The sequence below is a fragment of the Ipomoea triloba genome, chromosome 2, assembly GCF_003576645.1.
Source record: "Ipomoea triloba cultivar NCNSP0323 chromosome 2, ASM357664v1".
Lineage (NCBI taxonomy): Eukaryota > Viridiplantae > Streptophyta > Magnoliopsida > Solanales > Convolvulaceae > Ipomoea > Ipomoea triloba.
In genome coordinates, this window is record NC_044917.1 from 9451142 (window position 1) to 9475542 (window position 24401).

A 24401-nucleotide genomic window follows, 5' to 3' on the forward strand; every position below is an offset into this window, starting at 1 on the left:
TAGAACATTCAAGGAAAGTACAAAAAAATGGCACTTGCCGTAAGCATGTACTGTCGACATTTAAGAAATGTCCAGTCTCCCACTCCATAGCGTCCATGGGCACCTCCGTCTCTTGTGCTAAAGAATGTAGATAAGTTCAGTATCCAACTGGTTTGTATTAATTATTCTGGTAGATGTACTGACCTCCCTATAAGGTATTCACCAAGAGGAACTGTGCCATTCACCCATTCAAGAACACCAGCACTCGGAGTGAAAGGAACAACCTGTACCACAAGCAGAAAAATGAGTGGCAGAAGAAGAAAGTAATGCATGCATAATTTAAGTATACATTTTATCAATTTAAAGTTTTATTCACATGATTTATTAACAAAAAAAAAATGGGCATGCTGTTGTAAGGGCGTACAATAGCTTGTCCATAAGTAATCAGCTGCGTTGAGATGCTTCATCCACAAAAAGGAATGGTCTATGACCTATGTTGAAAATATATGCATATGATTTCTGGTTGGGTTAAAAAATCTTTTTCACTATAAAAGATATAATCAGTCAGTGGTCCTATGTCAAGCTTCACCGATGTTGTAATGGTAACACTTCATTTTATTGGCTTGTTTCAGAGAGTGTTTTACTGCTACAGCAACATTTAAAAAAAAAAAAAACCACACACAAACACACACAATTTTGAGTAATCATAAGCCAATATCAGTTAATTATTGAAAATTAAGCAATTGAAGGGTACTAAGATTTACTCAGAAATCTGGTGAAACGGTAGATCAAGACTATATTGAAGTTTATGCTATTCATAATACAGTACTCAAGGAAAAGTAAATGCTTGGGTAAATTTGATTCTAAATACACTTATATGATATGATATAATTTTACTCAAGATTGTAATGGTAAACACAATGTTACGATACTTTTTTTTTTTCCATTTTCGGTATACTCTTTTTTATTTTCCATTTTCGAAAGGTTTATTTGAAGTATCTAACAACAAATGCTAATGCTTATCCTCTTCAAATCAACATATTACCTTGTATGTACGAATTCTCAGTCTCCTTTTCCAGGTGTCTCGATGGTTCTGCAAGAAAGTATTAACTAAACCAAAGAACTGTTCCATCACCTGCATGTTATTTTCGAACATTTCAATGAACGATTCAATATCTAATACATGAAAAAATGAACCAAAATTTACAGGCATAATGAATAGCATAATAAATAATTAAGATTTGCAAAGGATGGATGGCTCTAAAAGCACATTATTGAAGTAGATATTAGAAATTATTGTTGAAATTGAGGGATTGAAATGCTTGAAGGGTGGCGACTACCTAGCAATTAGGTGGAAGCAAAGTATATAAAAAATGAAAGAAAGAATATATTATTGTATTAAAAATAATAGATTGCATATAAATTAAGAAGTTTAAGCATGCTTATATAGGAATATAATGGGCATGGGTTAGTTTAAAACTAGAGCTGCACTAGGGTTTCTAGTTTCTAAATTTCAACAATCCTTAACCTACTAATGGAGATTATGTTTTCCAAATTGTCACATCTTATCCTTATGATTATTATTTCATCCATAGGCAAACACAAAATGAAAATATAAATGTAACATTGGATACCCACTGTGTTACAGACAAACAATTTAATTAAAAAAAGGCCAGTAACTCTTACAGCATCCTGTCTCAGATCATCATTGCCAGATTTTGCCAGTTGTCTGTACTTGTTTCCATCAGAGCCCAAGCATTCAACTACTTTTGGAGCATTTATACCATTCATTATACTGCCACAAAAACAGAGCTAGTAAGTTGGTGTGGCTATAAACAAGTCATCAATCTGAAAATGAATGGATATGGCATAGCAAACACATACGTGACTGAATCTGTCAATCCTTTGAAGTGAGGAAAGGACCCCTCACTGTACAGACAACTAGGGTCTATAGGAACATTGGCTGTTATGACAGGAACCTGAAATTCCATATTTCATCTTTAATAGTCTGATAGAAATCATGAGGAGGTGGTCTGGCAGGGGGCAAACGGGCCGTCACCCACCATAAGACAGATGCAATAAGAGAAAATACACCTAAATTACGAGAAAAATATTCTATGGGGAGTATTAACTGTTAAAGTATAATATATAAACTATTAATAGTATATAAACTATTAGTAGTGGATTCCTTATATTAAGGCTAGTGGAGCACTAGCATGTATTAGGGCAGGATTTAGGGAGTCTTGTCTCTCCCTCTCTCCTATATATGTGTATCAGTTTATGCAGTGAAGAACACACAGAAAACACAGAAAATATAACTCTTTTAGCTACTGCCCACATTCAGCTTCTTCCCTTTTAGTTCTTAACATTAACTTAGGTATGTAAGTGGATGTACATAGATTATAACAGAAATACTTCTATTTCTAGACAAATATCTTAATTGAGAAGTGTTATAATGTGCTCATACTAGTTTCCCTAATTTCTCAACAAGTATAATGATAGGAATCATAGGATTATCTCAGTCACTGTTCCCTACCCTTTCATCCCTTCCCTCTCTTTTTTAACACTCCCTCTATCCAGAAAAAATAATCCACTTTGACCAGACACACAAAGATTTAAGAGAGTATATTTAATGCATTAAGTGATATATTAACAATGTTGCCCACATTAAATGAATGAGCAATATATTATTTTAAATTTTTTACTGAAAAGGATATTTTGGATTTTTGGGTAATGAAGTTGTGAATTTATTGAACGGGAAAATTTTGTTGGACATCCCAATATAGTATTACTCCGTAATATATTGGGAGTATTTATTCATTCTTTATTTTTTTCTGTGAGACAGGTTTTAATGTCTTCATACTTGCTTTCCTAACATTCTAGTCAGCATAAAAATAGAGTCTCATCTATTTGTATGACTGATTTGTTCTGTTAAACATATCTTCTCCAACTCTCTTTTTCTTTCTCCATATTATATGTTTCTTTGACAAAGGACATAGAAGAGCCACATCAAGCAGCTGGGGAGACTTTTATTTTAGGACATAGAAGAGCCTCATCAAGCATCTGGTATATCTTCTCCAACTCTCTTTTTCTTTTATCAGTACTTCTATTGGGAAGGAGCGGTTCAATACTCACAAAAGCAAGAGGAAAGATAAGGAACTTACAAGTTCAAGCTCTCGGACACTGCGGATATCTCTTGGTAGAGTGACCTTTTTGTTAGTATCCTGCTAACAAAATGCAATAAATTGTTGAAGAATGATAACCTGCTAGGGTTTGAAGAAGAAAGGTAAAGGTGAGAACATTTCAAAAATAAAATACATTACAGGCAATGGTTTACCTCTCTCTTTGTTTCCAATTCAGCAAGTTTAATGTAAATTTCAACCATTTGCTTCATCTGTTCCAAGGAAAAAGTAGCCAATTCATGACAAACAGAAATACGAGAAAAAGTGAAATAACTCACATAAACAAAATGCGAATGAGCCCTATACCTGCCTAAGGATTGCTCCATGGTAAGAAGATAACTCCTTCAAGAGATTCTCCGCTGCAACTTTTTTGTCGATATCAACCACAAAGGAATTTTTACTGCGTTGCTTATCTTTAATGCGGTCACCATTTGCCAAAGCTAGCAGCTAAAAGCATAAAAGGGCCAAATTTTACATAGAGAACGACTGAAGAAAGGATGGCCATAGGAAATTCAAAATTTACTTGGTGCAAACAGTATACCAGATTCATTAACAAGAAATTTACTACTTGAACAATAGGCCTAAGTAAATACCCTGGATGAAAATGCATTCCCGTAACTTATGTACCTGGAATATTGTATGATATGGATGGTCAATAGCCAATTTCTTCACCAGAGAAACCAACGCAAACTACACAAATGTAAGGCATAATATCCAATTAGCCAGATTGGTTTCTCATAAAATGACCAAAACATAATTTACTCTAATTTGTATCTTCATGCCATGAGAAGAATGAAGATTCAGGTAGCTTATATTCATACCTGAAAGCTTTGTGGCCCATGACCATCTTTTGAATTACCCATCCTTGAAGCGATTTGGTAAACCAATGGTACAAACTTATAAGACTGAACCTGAAAAAGTAATTGCTAACATTGATGATGAACCATGTTAAATGACAACTTATGAAATATAAAGCATACAGCTTTTGAGCAGGATGCCACAAAGAAGAGTCACTAACTGTTATGGAATATATATTTAATATATGGAATCTCTATAGATTAGGCAGTCTTAGGGATTTAGGTAGGTAGGCTATAGGCATATGGAAACTTGTTTCTAATTCGTAGTCTTTCTAGCACCTATTTATAGGGCTTTATATTCTCTTTTCTATATGACAGTATAAGACACCATATTCAAAAATCTCTTTACTTTCGTAACATGGTATCTGAGCCTTTACTATAGTTTTGCACTCCGTTGTCGTCACCTGCGTGAGTCTCACGTGCCGCCATCCTTCGCTGCCACTCTCCTACGCGCCGGTGCGTGAGGCTCCTCAAACGACTAGAAAACATTTTGGTCAATTGCTCCTGGGTCGCCTAAGTTCGTTTGCCTCGGATCTTTACTTGGTTTGGACCATTATGTTGTCTTTGATTTTTGTACTACGGTCAGATTGTTTCGTACCCCTTCAGGCTCCTTTTTTTGTGTGTTTTGTGATCTGTGTTGGTGGGTATGACAGTATAAATGTGCTGCCTGTCTCGGGATTTTATGACGAAGAAGGTGATTGGTGAGGGGCATGCGTCTGGGAGTCTCTATGTTCTTGACCTCTAGAAGGATGGAGTCTTGTTTTGTGTTTTGGTGCTGTCTTTTTTTGGTGTTGTTTCTAAGGTTTGATGTTCATTGTCGTTTGGAGAATGCTTCCCTTTCGTTAGTAAAGAATTTGTGTCCTCCGGTTTAGAGTTTGTCTTCTTTACATTGTGTGTTGAAGCTTGTATGATCCACATTGTGTTCACCCGGAGTTGCGGTATTGGTGGCGTTCAAGCTTCCGGTTCAGAGGAGGGTCCAATCCCAAGCTTGTTCGGTGCACGTTGAGTTCACCCGGTGTTTGTCCGTAGGTATTGGTGGCGTCCAAGCTTCTGTTGCAGGGGGAGTGTCCAATCCCAAGCTTGCTTGGTCCACATTGAGTTCACCCAACTGTCTGTAGGTATTGGTGGCGTGCAAAGCTTTTGTTCAAAGGGAGTCTCCTAAATGAGATATGAGTTAGTTTGTTATTTAGTTATTTTGGGTTATTAGTTATTTGTGTAACAAGTTGGGCATGATTAATAATATTTAATACTATGCTCCAACTTGAGGGGGAGTGTTATGGAATATATATTTAATATATGGAATCTCTATAGATTAGGCAGTCTTAGGGATTTAGGTAGGTAGGCATATGGAAACTTGTTTTCAATTCGTAGTCTTTCTAGCACCTATTTATAGGACTTTGTATTCTCTTTTTTGTATGACAGTATAAGACAACAGAAATCTCTTTACTTTTGTAACACTAACAAAAGCTATTAATCAATTAATTAATCAATAAATGATTAAATAATAAATATGAAAGCATACCTCATTAGTTGTGCTAAGCATGCTATCAACAACAATTGATCTAGTTGATAAATTAAACCACAATGAAACAAGACGAAATACCTGGACAACACAAGCAAGTCAATATTCTAGCAATCCCCCATACAAACAAAGAACAGTGATGCGTGTAGCAAGTACCCTAAGAAATTTCTCTCTCACAAAAGCAGCAATGTATAAAATGTGCATAGTTAACCTCCTTCCCAAACTGAACAATAAAAATTAACTTATTTCACATAATATTTACTTTGCCATGCTAGATACTACTCAAAAGATTATCAATTTCACAATAAATGCACTCTTACAAACATTTTTGCGTTGGATTACAAAATGAAGAATTTTTGCTCTGTGCAGATAGTGTCAGTAAAATCCATTGTACTCTTTCCCCTTCACCATCTCCTACAGGACTACTTCATTTTGTTGAAATTGAGAGATTCAAAGGTCTGGTAAGTGGTGAATAACAACCACCTACCAATTAGCGGAAGAAAAATATGTGAGAAACCAAAGAAAGAGTGACTAGAGAAAACATAGGATTGTATTAATAATTATAAATTACAATAAATTGTCTTTCTTTGTATTGAACTGTATAGAGCTATATATATAGGAATATTGGGCTAAGCCACTCCTACTAAGAATAGAACTAAGGTTTCCTATTTTCAACACTCCCCCTTATGCTGGAACATCTAAAAGTTCCAAGCGTGAATTAAAACAAACACTCTACCTAACTTGAAACTACCAAAAAAAAAGGATGTGGCTAGAGGATAACAATGTCGGATGGCTTTGGAAGATAACATTTATACACAACCCTTGGGAATGAAGATAAAAGCACCAAGGATGGAGCTAAACACAAAAATTCACCAAAATAACATCATTAACATGGCAACACACACTCTAGGACCAACACTAAAAGGGCTTTAAACAGTAGAGGTGAAACAGAGCAGAAGCAACAAAGGGATACAGGAATATATATGACCCATAGTGATAGGGCACAGAGCAATGAAGTGAAGCCCATAACGATGAAAAGAACAATGAATTACCTTGGCAAATAAAATATAACAGTGTCAAAATTGAACACCTTCGGGGAATAGATATGGCACACTGTCAGTAATACCAAAATTGAACACCCTTATGAAAGAAACTCTTAAAGTATGATTTATGAAGTTTTCCCATCTTATTGAAAATAAAAAATTTTAAGAAACCAAATATCATAATCTCTAAAGTATAATTTATGAAGGAGAACACAAGTACTTACCACTCTGACATCATATTTATCTCCAATGACTAGACATCGTTTATATTCATCCAGTGCTGTGTTTAGAAAGTTATCCCTGTCTTCCTGTGTAGTCAAGGAAATATTTTCAGTTATAAAATTGAGCCTAACTGAGTATATTTTCATGATAACCAAGTCATAATAACATTCAGAATGAACTTAGTCCAAATATGGCATCAAATTGAACTCATTGTAATGTAAAATAGATTGAATACCAATCAGTAAACATTATTGGAACTGTGATAACCATCTCCTGTTGTAAAAGGGATGGGGAAAAAGCTGAAGTTCCAAACAGTTAAGTAGATGACATGAATTTACATACAATCCTCCACAATAAATATGAAGACGAAGCTCATAAAATTTGCTCTGCTATGGAGTGAAAATGTTAATGATTGTGAACTTTTGAAGAACTACCATCATCTCTTACCTGCAACTTTGCAGCCTCTTCTTTGTCCATTGCAAGTTGCTTTTGTAATTCTTGTATCTTCATTGAGTAGTCAACCTTTTCTCCCTAGGGGAAAACAGTAGAGAGAAATCATATATTAGAAGTAAAATATAATCCTTGTTTTAGAAAGTCCATCCTGTGGGAAATTGCAAACAAGTAAACAGAAATAATAAAGTGATGCCCCATATTAACTTACCTTTGATGAAGTTTTCAGTCGCCTAGCCAGTGCTTCTAGCTCCTTTTTCTGAAAATGTAGAGACAGAAATTAGCATAAATCTACTACTCTCCAACACTCCTTGCCTATGTGGGCTTCCTCCACATTTTGGTTCATTTTTCTCTTTAAATGGGTGACACTCAGCATACCTTGTGTTTTCTTAGCCGCATTGCTGCTTGCCACTCACTGGAATTCAGTCTATCTTCATAACTGCGAAATAGAGCATCTGCATAATGAGCAAGATGGAAACGCATTTGACTCCTCTTTGCCATGGACTCCTTATCTTTTGTCATGCAATCCTCAGCAAGATTAACAGCATGTTTAAGGTATTTCTCTAATATAGTCCTTGAACTGTAAAACCATTTCCATAATGAGAAAACAGTAAAATATACAGTACCATACATTGACATTCATGGATCATTGTCAAGGGTTTGAAACTTAGATATAGCAGTGTGATATATATACTATGTCACAACCATTATGTACTACTAACTTGCTTGAACGGGTTTCTGCTAGCCACTTTCCTATTAAGCGGAAGACATCAGATGCATCCACATTAAACTGGTAATTCTGTGCAATATACTTTGCAAGGTTGATGGCTGCTTGATGCTGACCTTGAGCACGCAGAAGCTTAGCCTCTTCAAGCTGGGAACAAATGAAAGATTAGCAGCAGTTTTCTTCTCCATTGCAGAAATATATCTAACAAACTGGGCCAAACTAGTTATATGGAAATTGGCAAGTAATTTATTTTTAAATTTAAATAATAGGAACCAAAGTATCCAAAAATAGAAAACAAAAAGGAAAAATAAACTATCAGAAAACTTTACCAACATATTGCAACATTCAAAGTAGTCAACTAAATTCAAAAATCATTCCATGTATTTACTCATGCAAACATCAAGAAACTAAGGAAATCTTGAACTTTGGAATTTGGAAAAGTACATTTGCATTGAATGAGAGAAGTCAGATCCCAGATGTGAGTTTAGCAGGTACTGCAGTAAAGTCAGGACTTCATTTTACATTTTCACAGCACTTCTTCTCAGTTGAGGGTTTATGTCTTTATGAGGAATCCTATGCATGCTAAATCTTTAAAAATGTTGACGATTTGAGATAAATGTGCTCAACGAAGTGTTTTGAGGGCAAAGATTGACTCTCCTGAGCAATTTACTTAGGAAGGAAAAAACTTGTGTCTCCCATTCTCTATGTCCTGGAAACTTTATTTCTCTTCTAGGATGTAATAGAATTTTTTTTTTTTTTTTTTACTTTCTAGAGCTACAGCGATGTCAGAGGAAAATGAAAAACATATCCAACCAATCATTATCTATTAATCCAGTAATAGCTATTAAAATAAACTACATCAAATATGCAAACAATAGAGCACCATTTGGAACTCAATCCTTTTAACTTTTGCAGCCTTTGTCAGTCTTCATGAGAGAGAGAAAAAGAGAGACAGATAAAGAAAAAAATCAGTTTCATAACCGTAGAAACATTGATGATCTTGTAGTTCCAATTGCACATATAAGAGCCTTATTTTTGATTGGTCATAAATTAAGGATATTTTAGAGATGTTCTCTTCAAGCCTTAATTTGATTTGTTAGAACAAATTTTACAATCACTATCTGATTAAATGAATAATATGGTGCAAGACATCCTGTATCCATTGCATGCTGATTCAAAATGCATATTTATATTATAGGGTAACAATAAGATCTAGGACACACTTCAGGGCCTTCAGACTGCATTTTCAAAACTAGTATCAAGTGGCCAAGGTTGTTTCTTTGATGGAGTAGTTTAGAAGAGTCCACAATTAGGAAGAGGATAAATTGTCACCAGTGTAGGAGAACTGAGCAGTAAAAAACTCAAACAATACCCTATACAATTGATTTAAAGAAAACTTTATACACACCCGTCCAAGCCAGTAAAGGTTAGAATTCTCTTCTCCCATTTCAGCACAAAAACTCTTAAATTCATGCAAAAGCGAAGTAGCCTGAGAAAACCTAGAGCCCTGTGGATAACGAGAACAATTCAGGCAACTGAAACAATCCAAAGTAAATGATAATTAGCAGAATAGATCACCTTACGAAGTGTAGATGCAGATTCCAATAGATGTTGTACAGTACAGTTTGTACATTTCAGAATCTGAAGTAAAACTCTTCTAAATGCTATAAATGGTTCCAGCAAATCCATGTGCAATTGTGCTTGTTTCAAAGTGTGAGTTGAATCCTTAACTAGCCATGATAACTGAATCAGTCCAATTCAAATTCAGTGGTCAGAAAAGCATGATCTAACTACAACCAATATATATATATACACACACACATTTATATATATATACACACACACACACACACATACACATATACATACACCAAATCAGAATCCAGAATCTGCCTTATAAGAAATGAGACAACTAAGAATCACCACACACTATGGCTACAGGATAAGATGAGTCCTGAGTGCTGCAAATCACAAAACTAAGGAGAAAGTCCAATGAACTTAATATACCTGGCTGCTTGATGGGACTAGAGGTTCAGATATCAAAGTCTTCATCTCTGAGAAAGAATCAAGATTTTTACTTGATGAAGGCCAACGCAGATCCCACGCCATCCCAAGATGATAAATTATCTGCTTGAAAACACACCAGAACAACTTTATGAAGAATTTTGTATTGAGATCTTCAGTTTTACAAGAGCATTTCTGGATAACTTCAAACCTCAAGCACCTACTGATAAAATATAAACCAAGGCATCCCCAACTCAGAAAATTCGATACCTGAATTTTAACTATTGCTAGATAAATGTATTTGGTGCTCTCCTCACTTGCTCGATAGATAGAAAGCAGAAGCTCCTAAATAAAAGTCAAGGATTAGCTCAAAACAAGAAATTACTAGGGTATGGCTGTCGATTAACAGCCAACAGCAACAGATAGAAAACAAAAAGTACCTGTTTTGAGTTCCTCAGTTTAATGTGAAATTCACCAAAATCCCCTTCTTGTAATGCCCTCAAACAGCTGTATCACATACGGGACATTATATAACATTGACAAAATCATATATAACATGTATAGCATGTTTGCGTGTGAAGTTTTTTCCATGTGAGATATATTTCGTTCACAGATTTTCTAATTTAGATTTTATGTAAATTAGCAATTATGTTGTAAAATTAAGTGTCACAGTACTTTACAGGACGCTTGAAATTTATATCTTAAGACAGGACTGGCGGTTTTAGGCAAAATGAGGGACCCATAATCTAATGTTTTTGTTAACCTAATGTGCCAATATATTAACAAGGTCAGTGATGTTAGAGAATCTCCTAGTAATACATAATCCCATAGTTATCGTGCACCTAATTGCTAGCTGGAACTAATGGATGCTCCTTGCTCAGATCATTTGGAATATTAATTTGGAAAGCCTCCCTATGAAAATTGCATCTAAAGGCTATTCTTAAGATTAGCAGAACTGCACGAGTATAAAAACTTCTTGTTCTAGTACAAAGAGAGAATTTCAAACACCAAGTGAACAATTCTTGAGCAGAAGTTTATATGAATGTACCTGTGCAAATTTTCATTGAAATGATCACCTTTGGTGTCATGAACTGAAGGGAAGGTATTAGATCCACCATAGAGTAGTGAGAAATCCCAATTTCCTGAGCGCCAAGCAGCTTCGTACTACATATAGTTGACAAAGAACTTAAAAAGTGAACTATAACATCAAGTAAGCAAGTCACCAGTAGAAGAAAACGTTAGGAAACCTGCAACTCAGTAAATTCTGGATCATGTTCAAACCGGCCTTTCTGAGAAGTCAACCACTGGCAACACACATCCAACAGGTGAGTGCAACCAATTTGCTGCAATGATCGAATCAATCCTTTAAGGGGTTGCTTTTGCATTGACTTATCTGATCTGGAAGAATATGTATGAAATGCTGATTGAGAATTTTTAGCTGAAAGATGCTCCATCTGCTCTGCTGGTTCAGATCTAATTTGTAAATCATAGTACTCAAGGGCCTTGCTCCAATTCCCTTCATGTTCACAGGTAAGAATTTGAGAGGATAACTGCCAAAAACAAAGTAAAGGGAAAATAAAGGTCAAAACTGGAAAGAAGAAAGCTGAACAGAAAACCATACGTTGAAGATATTCATAAAAGCATTATGCACACTGAAAGACTTTTTAACTTCTGAACAATTGGCACATGTTGTTATTGTTAAAAGTCCCACATTGAAAAATAAGAGGGTTTATAAGGTCATGGGTTAGACTAGCAAATTGATTGGATTAAGTCTCTTAATGTGGTTTGACCCATGAGCATTATAGCCTAGTTGAGTGACCTTGGCCCAATTTTAGATTCTAACAGTTATCAAAATATGTAAAGCAATATAGTGAAGTGTCTCTTGCCATCAACTAAGTTTCGTTGTAAGGACAGAAGAGCAAGATGCATAAATTTCTTTATAGGCAGCAGTAGTCAATCCAAAGAAAATACGACAGCAGCACACAAGTTGAAAAATGAGGCAACTTTTCTTTCCTGTCTAAGCAACTTAACTAGTGCATTGATCATGATGTGTCCAAACACAAGGAAATGATGAGAAAGGAAATCAAAAAATTCTATTTTGTATTTCCAGTTTTTAAAATCATTTTTGTAGTCCTTATTTTGGAAAGTTAGATTGGAAAATCTTTAAAGAAAACATGTTCATTAGTTGTAACCTTGTAATTTAAAAAAAAATAATTAAAAAAAAAATAAAGAAGAAGAAGAAGAAGAGGCAAATATGTTCAAATTTGGATCATTTTTGTAGAAAAAGATCAAATTTGGATCATTTTTGTAGAAAAAGAATCAAAGTGTATAACTCTTCCTTACTGATCAAGTACGCACAATGCACACACACATACATGGAAAAAGAATTTTAGGTTATCAAAACTAAGTATAAACACATTAAGTGGACGGTTCAACAATAACTGTTCAACCCTTGGTATTTATTTCTCAACATTTTCTTCATACAAAAAATACCAACGCGAGTGGTGGTGGGAGGAGGAGAGCAGCAGTTATGGTGAGCGTGGGGGAAAGTAGTAGCAGGATGTATGAGATGACTAACCTTATTACATTGGATGATGCCATAGAGGCTGTCAGGCTCATTTATTTGTGTAACTGCAGAGACCAGTATCTCAATGTGTTCTGGAAGCTGAAAGCCAAGACAAGAAAAATACATACTTTAAAATACTTTGTATTAGTTATGCAGTTAGTATAGCAGTAAACCCAGTATTGATAGTTTGATTTCAGATTAGTGTTCTACAAACATGAAAAGCAGTTAAGAAACAACAAACTTGTCCATTAGGCATTAATAAGTCAAATCAAATGTGCATAGTACAAACTCACTATTTCAAGATGGGAGAAGTCTGGATTCCCCAAGGTAAGGCTGCTAAATCTTTCCTTGCACCAGTATTCCACATACAAAAGTGCACTAAAGTAAGCACCAGAAGTCTGAAAATAATATACAAAATAATAATTAATCCCACTCATTCTAGCAGCATAAGCCTCTACTGAAGTTAGCACACAATTTTGGGGTATGAAACCAGGTAGATGCCTGGGTTTAAATCCCACTTGCTACCCATCATCACAATTTACATGGGCTTCATCTGTCCAAAAGAATTCGCCCCAGACATGAAGGAATATGTTCAAGGTGATAAATAAAATATTAAAATTTTCCCTCTCAAGCACCTTGATGTGTTGAGTACAACTGAAAGGTGACACTAATAGACAGGGAGAAATACTAAAGATTAGGAAGTGAAACAATAATAGTGGAGAGTGTCAAGCTCTAGCACTCACAATTGCAAACTTGGCAACAACCAGATAGTCTATGGGAAGCCAATACACCTAAGCAAGAAGAAAGAGAAAGAAGTCAAAGAACACAAGTCAGAAACATGTTAAAGAAATAAACAGCATAACTATCGTTTCTTACATATATTAAACACCAATACATGTTGGCAATTACAAATGAATAATCTTTGAAACCTTGATGTCATCAAACAAACTAAAATAGTTGTCTGTCACAATACTGATTAACATACTAGTTTAGAAATTATGATCAACTAGATTCCACATGAAAATTTCTTTGGTGCCTACTGCCTATTAGGCTATTACTAACAATGTGCAGCTATTGAGCAATTATTTTATTGAACACAATCATAAAATTAAATGTGCACTAGCACTTGCACAAAGCATAAAACATCAGTGTTGAAGATATATAGCAAAAGTATATAGAAATTAGAAACCAACAAATTTTTTACCTTATCCCAAAGCAATGTGGAGAATGCAGATCCAGATGACGTTGTTGGCTGATCCTTCACCTTAACTATTGCAGAGCGGGATCTTGATCCATAACTTGAGGGCCTTGAGTGTTGCTGAAAATATCAGGCAATATTGTTAATAATTAACAACGAAATGTTGATAAAAATCATCCCACCAGTCGCATCATATCAACCTTCAAATTTTCCTGCTTATGTGAAGTAGAAGAGGAAATTGCCCGTTGAGTTACATGGCACAACCGAAGAACATTAAGTGCTTCTAGTACAACTTGAATTGATTTAGTCAGCTTGTTGCTCCCAGTAAAAATATTTTCCTGCACCTAAATACAAACATAGAGATAATAACTATTTCTCATTCAACATAGAGAGGAAGTGATAACCACCATTCAAATTTATTGACCATATGCATGTCATGGTTTAATTAGCCAAGGTAATAAGTATTATATTAGAGCATTAGTAGTTTGTTTTTAGGCAACCTAACCTACATGGGCTGGGATTAAGTTATAACCACTTAGTGGACAGGAACTTATGCAGCTATGTTAGCCTTGGTCTATATTATTCACATATATTATGAGCATTAATTCAAAAGCAGTAAGCTGTATAATGATGCATATTCATCATAATTGCAATGAGCATGCCATGAAAACCTGATGAATATTCTGCACTGTTATGAACATGTAGTTCAAGACAAAGAAGCATTAAAATGTGGAGCATTTCTTTCAAAAGCATTAAAATGACAAAAGCACATTAATGAACATTCATGACGAGCATTCAGCACATCATGAAAAATTGCCAGGGCTAACCAAGCTTGGCAACCCTAAGTTAAAGAAATATTTTGCAACCAAAGAAACTCAATATATAGGGATGAGATAGAATGGTGCCTAGTGTGAGAAATGAGAATAAATCTCATCCATTTATCACAAAATAGTGGACATATAAGATTTATACTTAAACGAAAGAGACATGGTATTTTTGTAAATATGCAAACCATTGCACCATTTGGGAGAAAAACATCATTTTGGGGAAAACCGGTTAAACTACCCGGAAATTTAAATAAAAAAGGTGGGGTGGCATTTTTGTAACTATGCAAAAGTTTTTTCCCACATCATTTTGAAGAAAAACCCGCATTGTTTTGGTATTGATAGAATCTAAGATTGGGCTGAGGCCACTCAAGTGGGTTGTAATGCACATGGGCTTCAAAGTTCAAACCACACAAAAAGATTGAATCCAATCAATTAGCTAGTCTAGCCCATGGCCTTATAAACTCATGCTTCCCTCTTATTTTTCAATGTGGGACTCTTAACAGGTATAATTGTATAAATACACATGAATAGATCAGGAAGAGTAAGAAACGCATTTTTTGGGATAAATACACATAGAAAGATTAGGAAGGCTAAACACACATTACTTTGGAATAAATACGCATGGTTTATACATTCAAACTTCTATTTATTTACAAAATGCCACTGCTTTTTTTTTTTAATAAGTCTAGATCTCCCTCCAATTGTTTTCTAAGATAGACAACAAAGATTAATACTCATTATATATATATATATATGTGTGTGTGTGTGTGTGTGTGTGTGTATAATGTTGGGTACAATTCACAAGCACAAACTATGACTATGATCAAACACATCATCACTCAAGAGCACTCACCAACTATCTTCTCTACTCCCCCATCTAGTTATTCCAGCATAGCCTACTTACCAGCACTTAGGGTCAAATTTATTCATATTTGAACTGACTTTTAGATATTGGGTAAACCGAAACGTTATTGATTGGGATATTTTTAGTCATGTTATATCCGAATATAAATTTGGTCTAGATATCAAATATTAAAATTTTACATATTACTAGACTCAAAAGAAAAAATTATGCATATCTCGCTCAAACCAAACATATTCAAAAACATTTTGCAATTTGCATATTGGGTCTGTAAAGATACTGACAATTTTGAATTTGTAATTGACTTTATAACATTACAGTGTCCCAAAAGATTGAATTTAGAAAATGAATGTGGCAAATGGTTATATTGGAAACCTAATGTAAATGGGCCCTTAGTTTTTTTTCTAACTAAGCCTATAAATATTAGGCTCCACTGTTATACACTGATACTAGAATCATATTAATATAATATTTCTAGTTTTATATTATCTTCTCTTTTCACTTGCTCTCATATTATTTTCTGCCTCTCCTGTGGATGGTAGCTATTCACCAAACACTATGTTCTTTGGACACTTTTTTTTTTGTCACTTTTGTCAACCCATATCCCAAATTAAAAACTAACATATCTTCATCAGATTATCCTGAACTTCATAGAACAATATGGTGAAAAAACAAGCATCCTTCAGTTTTAAAATCTTCGCTTACGTAGAAAGACATGAGCATCCATACATTATACCAAATGACAATGAATAGTAACACTACCTGATGCTTACTTAAGACAACTAACAGAATAATTATAAGATTTAATTTTTAAAAGTTAAGAACAGCAAGAAGAGAACCTTTGTACAAATTAGCTGGCCAAGATCAACAGCCACATCTGTCCTCCTTGATAGGTTGGTAATCACTTCAGGAAATAGAAGTTCTGCAACTTCAGATTTCACCAACACAATTTCTTGACATAATCTAGAGGAATATGGAAAATTTTCATGTAAAATGTAGATCATCCAGGCAAGACATAAAAAATGAGACAATTGCTCTTTTAAAGAAGAAACCAACCTTATAATAGTATCATTGCAATATCCAATTAGAGCATGCACAAGTGGGCATATCCATGTCTCAAAAGTTTTCTCATCAGTACTCCACAAAGTAGAACTCTCCAGTGAAGTAGCTTCAGCTGCCCATAGACAAGAAAATCAATCCTTTATTCAATCCTCCACCATCCACCCTACCGCTTAGAGAAGTAAGGGGGTAGCTTGACACATATATTAAGTAATAAAGACATGAATATAACTGCATAAGCATAAAACATAGAAGGAAAACAGACTAGAGAGGTAACTGTACCATTATACTTTCTCTCTAGATCTGCAACAAGTTTCTGTACCACATCCAGATTAATACCTTTAGAGTGAACCTGCAACCACATACAAGTTGTTAAGTATCACTTTATGTATAGAATTGATCACACTCCATATATCATGGTATTAGAATGACTTTCATTAATTCATTCATCTTCTGCAAAATGAAAACAAAATGTTATGTGCAACGGAAAAGAATATATACTACCAATATAAAAGCCTTACCCCCCCCCCCCCCAACTCACTATCCATCTAAAAATGAAGGAAAACCCTACAGAATGAGAAGAAAACATTAGACTTGAAATTTTCCACAAAGGGTAAACATCATGCACACACTCCAAAACTTTATCTTCAACCAAAAATAAAAAACAAAAACAAACAAACTATTCCAACTCACTCAATATTCATTTTACTTGCATGAGATGGAGGGATGTCAACAATTTGATGTTCATAGCATATGTTTTGAAATTAACAACTAAGAAGGTCTAGCATTTATTTCTGTTACCTCCATAAGCAACCTTTGATAGGAACCGAAAGATAATAAACATCTCCAACCTTTTTCTGTTGAAAGTATTCCCTGCTCAGTCAAAACACAAAAATAAGGGTAGGTTCAGTAGTTCTTCAGAAGCAGTGACCAGTAAGAATCATGTCACCACCAACACAAGACAGTGAACCAAAATAAATGTAAATGAAATACACCTGAGAAAATAAATATAGTGTGTGATTAATGTGGTTGCTTGTATATGCGATCTAAGAAGACTTGTCTAGATGCTCTACAATGGTGAAACCTTTATAATATGATAACCAATTAGGGGATATTTTGTGGATAATAAATTTAACACATCATTCATTCATTAGACTATTAGAGTATCCACATGGAATCAGAGAAGGTCGCAATCTGAATTAAGGTAAAGCCTGACATCTGAAGAAATAGAAAATAATTGTTAAACATTATGCATATCTTCAGTCAACTTTAGAAATTACAAGGTGTAGACTAATTGGTAAACTTTGTGCTTTCTGTAGATTTCCTGTTTTTAACTGTACAATAAGTTCTATAGAGAGTAAGAGACAGAAAACCAGCCTCTCTTCTGAAAATCAAAAGCTGAGATTTTATAGTTTACTTTCTGTTTAAACTGGGGGTAGTTTCTCCATGCATTCTTTTCTTTCACTCTTACATTGTTCTTACCCTCTGTGGTTGCCCACTGAAGGAAAGACGAGAAGTGGAGGATGGGGGGTGTACAATAAGTGCTACATGAACCAACTCTTTATTAAAAAAACTATGTACCATCCAGCATCACTTCATGTCATTAACTTGTGGTAGAAAATAAATGCAAAAAGTTGTGACGCTTGCTTCATATCATTTGGTGCAATATTTGGTATAAAAATTTGGTCCAATGTATATTGCATCATAGGATGATGGTGACAAATTCAAACTACAGTAATAGGGCTTGGCCCAATATATTGGAACAGACAGCATGAAGATAACAAATTGCATTTGAAAATGCTCACCCGTAAAGCTTGAGAGGCTATATCAATTATCTTGACAGAGTCATCCATAAGATATTTCTTGAGAAGTTTCAAAAGTGCAATTACAAGCTCTTCAGATATTCCACTATCCAAATGAAACTTGTGCTCTGCTGCACCATCAGCATTAATATTTCCATAGATATGTATGCATCTAGATTCTCCAGGAAGATGGAAAACAACACTATGCGGATCACCAATACCAACCTGTAATTACAAGAAAGTATAAATGATGTTAGGAATAGGGGAAGAGAGAGAGACGAGAGAGAGAGAGAGAGAAATGTTTTCTGCCCATTTCTCAAAAAGAAGGTAAAAAAATTTGTGTCAACCAAACTGATCATAATACCCTAGACACAAAATCAGACACGAAAGCACCAAAATTGTTTGTATGATCTGAACTGCAAGTGTGAAACAGATCCCAAACTGCAGAGACAATTTCATTGTCTGAATGCTGCAAATGGACATCTTCAAATATATTCTCATCGTTGTTCTGCCCTTGATTAGTGGCCCCCGCAAACAATTTCCAATGCAATGCTTTAAGGCTGCCCAAACAAATTTTTTAAAAAATAAAAATTAGCGGCATTGGAACAACTAACTAAATTAAAACAAAACCTGCAGGTGTTCTGCTGGTGCTATTATATTATGAAGTGTCAGAAATTTGAGAAGCAAACACTAAATATGCATATGCATGCAGTGTACAAGGTGAAGCTAGCAGAACACTACTGTAGTACTGTTAATCAAATTTTATTCCACAAGACTGCAAAATTTAATATAGTACCATTGTGCAAATACCAAAAACATCGTCCAGCAGTCTTGTTTTCATTAGTTGCAGCCTAATGAGCCCACTGGATACCACAGGGCAATGCTTAGAGATGTAAACAAGTCAGCTACTCAAAAGCCATTCAAGCTTGGCTCAAAGAATATCTCAAATTCTATTCGGTTATTTTCAAGCCAAGTTCAAGCTTGAGCAGCTCAAGCCACGAGTCAAGCCAGATTCAAGTATTGTAATACTTGACTTGAGTGGCTTGCAAGCCTAATCAAGCTTTTTATTTTTCTATATTTTATACTTTATATAAATTTAAAGATCTAATATATTTATATACTTGCAACATGGGGCAAAGTATATAAACTTAAACCCTAAAAACATAATGATACTACTCTAATTTCTGCCGTTACAAATCGTCTCTCGCTCTCCACTCCCTTCAACAGTCTAACACCCCACTTCACCCATTGCCTCCACTTCCTCAAGCTGCAGAATTGCTTGAAGAACCCAAACTGTATCCAGGTTCTTTGCTCATGTGGTTGAAGCATTTACTTCAAGAGTTGCAATGTGGCGATGTTGCTCAAATAACACTAATATGTGACAACCAAGCAGCTTCACACATCGCCTCAAATCCAATTTATCATAAGAGGACCAAACACATCTGCCACTTCATCGGGGAGAAGATAGTGTCAACGTGTACTAAAACCAGCTTTGTGACTTTGTCAATTCTGTAAATCAGTTAGTTGATATCCTGACAAAGTCGCTTAGAGCTCCTAGAGTTGAGTATATTTGTAACAAGTTTGGAGCATATGATTTATACTCTCCAGCTTGAGGGGGAGTGTTGAAACCCTAGGCCTTCCTCTTAGGAATGGGCCTATTAGAATAATACTTGTATAAATAGTAGATCTTTATAGTTCTTTACATAGAATACAATAAATCCTTTTTATTCTTTCACGTCATTCAAGTATAAATCTAATTTGTCAATTACGTTGTGATAGATGAACGAGATTCATTCTCATTTTTCATAGGTGCAACTAGTTTTACGTGCTCGAATTCAATTAATCTGATGACATTTATAATTTTAGAGCATCAAGAATCTTCCTTTATTATAGTTCTATTAATCTCTTGATATTTAATTTCGGCTCTTTTTTACTCGAATTGATCTCTGCCCCACATGAAGTATTTTTTTTTTGGAGATGTATGCAAGCAGAAGAAACTAAGGGTGTGTTTGGTTTGAGCATGGGAATCAGAATCGGAATGAGAATCAAATACCTAATTGGAATGGGTTTTGGTGAAAGTATTTTGTATGTTTGGTAGTAGGGTGGAATTGGAATGATTACTGTTGTAGTCTATAGAATATTAATTATTATGTTAGTGGTTAAGTTAGGCAGTAGACCAGCAGTAATGTTAGACAGCAGCAGCAGTAATGTTAGGCAGCAGCAGCAGTAATGTTAGGCAGCAGAATTTGAGGAAACATGTCGTTCCTCAAGTGTATAAATATAGATGTATCAGCTAGCTACAAAATAAGAAAAAAGAAACACTTTTCTTCACTGATTTACAATTACCAATATTGATGTTTGGTTATGTATGTGACCGGAATAAAGGTTTTAAAAATACAAAAAAAAAAAAAAAGTCAAGGCAATTGATCTTAAGAGTGACAATGAAGTGAATAGGCAATGTAGTGAGAAAGTTGATGAAGTGAGGAGGCGATGAAATGAGGAGGGATATGGTTGAATTAATGAATTGATACCTGATTTAAATTAGGTAATGGATTTTGTAATTATAGGGATAATCAAATCTCATACCTGTATTTTAAAGTGTATGACTTTCATTCTCATTCCTTGTGTCTAATCCCATGAACCAAAGACACTCTAAATTGATATCAACTCCCTAAATGAAAGTACAAGATGAAAAGGGGAAAGAAGTCAGCACCTCATTAGAAGTAACCTTGGTGGAAGCCAATGAGATCTATTTGCCAACTGTATCGCCAAATATCAAATAAATTAATCAGAAAAGATTGACTGACCAGATTAACAATCCATGTTAAACAATGCTCAAAAGCAGGTTACCTTTAGCAAGTGATCCCGCGGTGAGTAATCTTGGCATAATTTCTCATGGAACCTCCGCATTCCTTCAAATATCTCCAAACAGGGAAATGGTTCTAGCTCCTGCAGTAATTCACATGAAATAATTTGACAAAACTAGCATTGTATAAACAGTTAACATAGACTAAAGCAATCACAAGCTCTCAAGCACTCAAGCAAGGTTGTGCAGCAACTGGAATACACGGAGTAACAAAAAACAAGCAAAAGTTCTTTTGGAAACTTACTTTGATATACTCATAAAGAGATGGATGAGCATCCAAGGTAAGCTGATGAAGCAGTGGAAGAACTTTGGATGATGCTTCAACAGTGTGTTTATGATTACAATCAGATGGAATGCAACACTTTACCAACTTAGAGACCAAGAACTGTATGGCCATGATGGCAATTAATTAGATAAGGTCAATATTGTTTGCATAAATCAAAAAAAAAAAAAAAAAAAAAAAATCTGCATCTTAAGAGAGATTAACCTGAAGTTGTTCACCTAGCGCTCCAGTGGTCCCCTCTGATTGATTGATTTTAAAAATTTTGAGCAGTGATGATATTATACTACAGCATTGATCCAATAAAGTATCAATGCCAATGCAAAGGCCAACCAAGTTGAGAAGGTAACTGCAAACAAAAGTGTTAGATGGCATACCATAAACTTGTCATTTAATCTTACATGTCCAGTACATAAAGCCCCCGTAGAAGTGACAGGCATCCATTACGAATACAATGTCGCATAATTCAAAGGTTTGCAACAAACCAAGAATATGAGAATGATTCAAGTTTTTTTTTTACAGTTACATTATATTAACAATGAAAACAAGTTTAAAGGAAAGAATTACCCCGCACAATATGGAGCTTGTGTAGAAAAAGAAGCAAAAGATATTTTGAAGAATAAGAGATTCATGTTCACAATTAAGTTTGGAGTAGGGGAACTATTGTTCTTTTGCTAATGTGAAGACCCATAGAGGGATTAAGAGGTTTTTATAATTTTATGAACATCTTATGCTGTCTAGACTCTAGATGCAAGATGCTATCTTAATCTCTCTTTTTTCCCCTAAATGCAAGATGCAAATTTGATTTCTTTTTAGTATTTATTATATTTGTCTTCCTAAACCTGCTCAGTTCTAGTTTTGAGTAACACATTTACTTGTCAAAAACACTGAAAGCAAACTTAAAAAGAAGTGATTGCGCTGAAGATGATATGTAAGAAATAAATTTGAACAAGCTATTTCTTATATATTCAGGAGCTAAACTACATGAAATATGCATGGATTTAAGAAAATACAAAGTACAGGCTTAACTGCTAAACAAATTAGACATATCTGTAATGTAGCTATTTCTTCTCAGTTGAAATCAATTTGTTTAGACCTCTAGCTATGGCTCTACCAGTTACCAGCATTCAATTGGAATGCAGGATTGAATAAAATATAAAGTACAAGAATACCAGCATTCAGATTTACTGTTACATTAAATTTTCAGAAAGGGAGAGAATAATATATGAGCACAAAGACAAAACATTGGATTTATGTTGAAATTCCAAGCAAAGAAGAATATTCTGGAATTCAATAGGTTATGGAAATAGAGGTATTACATTGCTACCAATCTAGATTCTTATTTTCATTTTTATTCTTGTCACAACCACCACAAAATTGTGAACTCTCACATTTGCAGTTTCTGTACCCATAAATAGCTGTTTCTATTTTTGCTGTTGTTTCTATTATTGATGGGGTAATTATGTCACTGATATTTTTGGAAAAGAATTAGCTCAAGGAGAAGTCCTGGAGCAAGGGTTGGGATAAGCTAGTTCATGGCTTGTTTTAAACCTTGGCAGACATTCAGGACTATATCAGTTATACAACTCTCTCTCCCTGACACCCCCCCCCCCCCCCCCCCCTCCACCCCATGACATATTAAATTAGCTAGCTTTACCTTGTTGCATTTGGATCAACAATTAGTATCAAGTATAATACTAGTAATTAGAATAGTTTAGCCTGGGAGTCCTTGTAATTAGCCCCTATAAAAGGGAGATTTATTTGGAAATAGACGAGCACAAATTTGACCCCAAAAGGGGACTAAGGAGTTTTGGGTCTCAAGCAAACCCTTTCCTTTCCTAGCTGCTCTTTGTTACAGTTCACAAAAGTTATAATCTATTTTCTTGTGCATATGAAATTAGATTTGAAAGTGTGGCATCTCAAAACTAGAGTTGCAACTCCTCCAATTCAAAACTAACCTCAGAGTACTTGAAACTGCAGCTCTATTCTCCAAGACATCAATGAGCACCTCAATCCCAGCAAGCCAGTTACACTTATGCCGGCAATGAGCTGCTGTGGCAATTTTGTAGTGCAGCTCAACTATTAACTGAACAACCACAATAAAGTTGAATATTTAAACAGATCATGCCAGAAAGTAAAAAAGAGCAGTTGAATAGAGATTATTCCCCCCCCCCCCCTACCCCCACCCCCAAAAAAAGGGGAAAAAATGGTTCCGTATAATATTGAAAAGAACTACCATGAACACTCGATCAGGTCGGAAAATGTTTATCTTGTCAATGACACCAAAACTTCTAGAAGAATCGTTCCTACATGATTCCAGTACAAATAATTTAGAAAGAAAACAAGACTGAAGCCAAAAAAGAACAGAAATAAAAAAAGGGAGAGCACTGCACATCTCCAAGAATCCATCAACAACAGTTACTATAGCTCGAGCAATTGTATCTCTGGAAAAGAAAGGAAGCACAGGATCTGAAGCACAAGAAGCAAGAGACAAAATGTTGCTGACAATAGAAACCTGCAAAATTAAAAAGTAAAGGGAAGTGAATTTGATGGTGCATTTGCTGGTGAAGGGGTTGTTGCTATCCTTTGAGACCATTCAGCGTATAGAGTATACAACTATACATGAGTGTAATAGGATAACTATAGACAGTGTCTATGCCAATTATGGCACAAGGAATGTCATCAAATTTCATTGTTTCTATCACTAACCCTCTAGCCAAATACCAAGCATAGGATTGTCAGTTCAATCAATGTCACCGCTAATTCCCCATACCAAACCTAGGATTATTAGTCCAATCTCATCCCAAGTCCCCCACAATTTCTTCATTTAAAAAAAAAAAAAAAAACCCACATGTCCAATACCACAATAAGAATAATGAGTAAAGATAACTTTGTAATATTAAAAATAGGACATCTGATGCAGTATATTGAATTTTTCATTTGTATACAGACCCA

The 24401-nt window shown here is 34.9% G+C and overlaps 1 protein-coding gene across 1 annotated transcript in view; it reads right to left on the bottom strand.

Moving 5' to 3' along the window:
* LOC116010243 (serine/threonine-protein kinase ATM) overlaps positions 1-24401 on the bottom strand; it is a 57862-nt gene that overhangs the window by 10457 nt on the left and 23004 nt on the right. The window contains exons 32-72 of the mRNA XM_031249564.1: positions 23840-23961; positions 23683-23752; positions 23405-23532; positions 21654-21795; positions 21411-21551; positions 21151-21249; positions 21014-21060; positions 18665-18860; positions 18304-18525; positions 17300-17371; positions 16781-16850; positions 16496-16613; positions 16279-16402; positions 13951-14094; positions 13757-13870; positions 13296-13343; positions 12846-12950; positions 12565-12651; positions 11234-11536; positions 11035-11150; positions 10427-10493; positions 10257-10331; positions 9990-10109; positions 9561-9725; positions 9391-9489; positions 7978-8129; positions 7634-7835; positions 7467-7514; positions 7253-7336; positions 6808-6891; positions 5541-5621; positions 3983-4072; positions 3789-3851; positions 3468-3608; positions 3317-3373; positions 3144-3203; positions 1864-1958; positions 1666-1774; positions 1025-1114; positions 184-263; positions 39-117 (exon numbers count right to left, since the gene is read on the bottom strand). Of these exons, the coding sequence (XP_031105424.1) occupies positions 39-117; positions 184-263; positions 1025-1114; positions 1666-1774; positions 1864-1958; positions 3144-3203; positions 3317-3373; positions 3468-3608; positions 3789-3851; positions 3983-4072; positions 5541-5621; positions 6808-6891; positions 7253-7336; positions 7467-7514; positions 7634-7835; positions 7978-8129; positions 9391-9489; positions 9561-9725; positions 9990-10109; positions 10257-10331; positions 10427-10493; positions 11035-11150; positions 11234-11536; positions 12565-12651; positions 12846-12950; positions 13296-13343; positions 13757-13870; positions 13951-14094; positions 16279-16402; positions 16496-16613; positions 16781-16850; positions 17300-17371; positions 18304-18525; positions 18665-18860; positions 21014-21060; positions 21151-21249; positions 21411-21551; positions 21654-21795; positions 23405-23532; positions 23683-23752; positions 23840-23961 (4509 nt within the window). The remainder of the gene's footprint in view (positions 1-38; positions 118-183; positions 264-1024; positions 1115-1665; positions 1775-1863; positions 1959-3143; positions 3204-3316; positions 3374-3467; positions 3609-3788; positions 3852-3982; positions 4073-5540; positions 5622-6807; positions 6892-7252; positions 7337-7466; positions 7515-7633; positions 7836-7977; positions 8130-9390; positions 9490-9560; positions 9726-9989; positions 10110-10256; positions 10332-10426; positions 10494-11034; positions 11151-11233; positions 11537-12564; positions 12652-12845; positions 12951-13295; positions 13344-13756; positions 13871-13950; positions 14095-16278; positions 16403-16495; positions 16614-16780; positions 16851-17299; positions 17372-18303; positions 18526-18664; positions 18861-21013; positions 21061-21150; positions 21250-21410; positions 21552-21653; positions 21796-23404; positions 23533-23682; positions 23753-23839; positions 23962-24401) is intronic.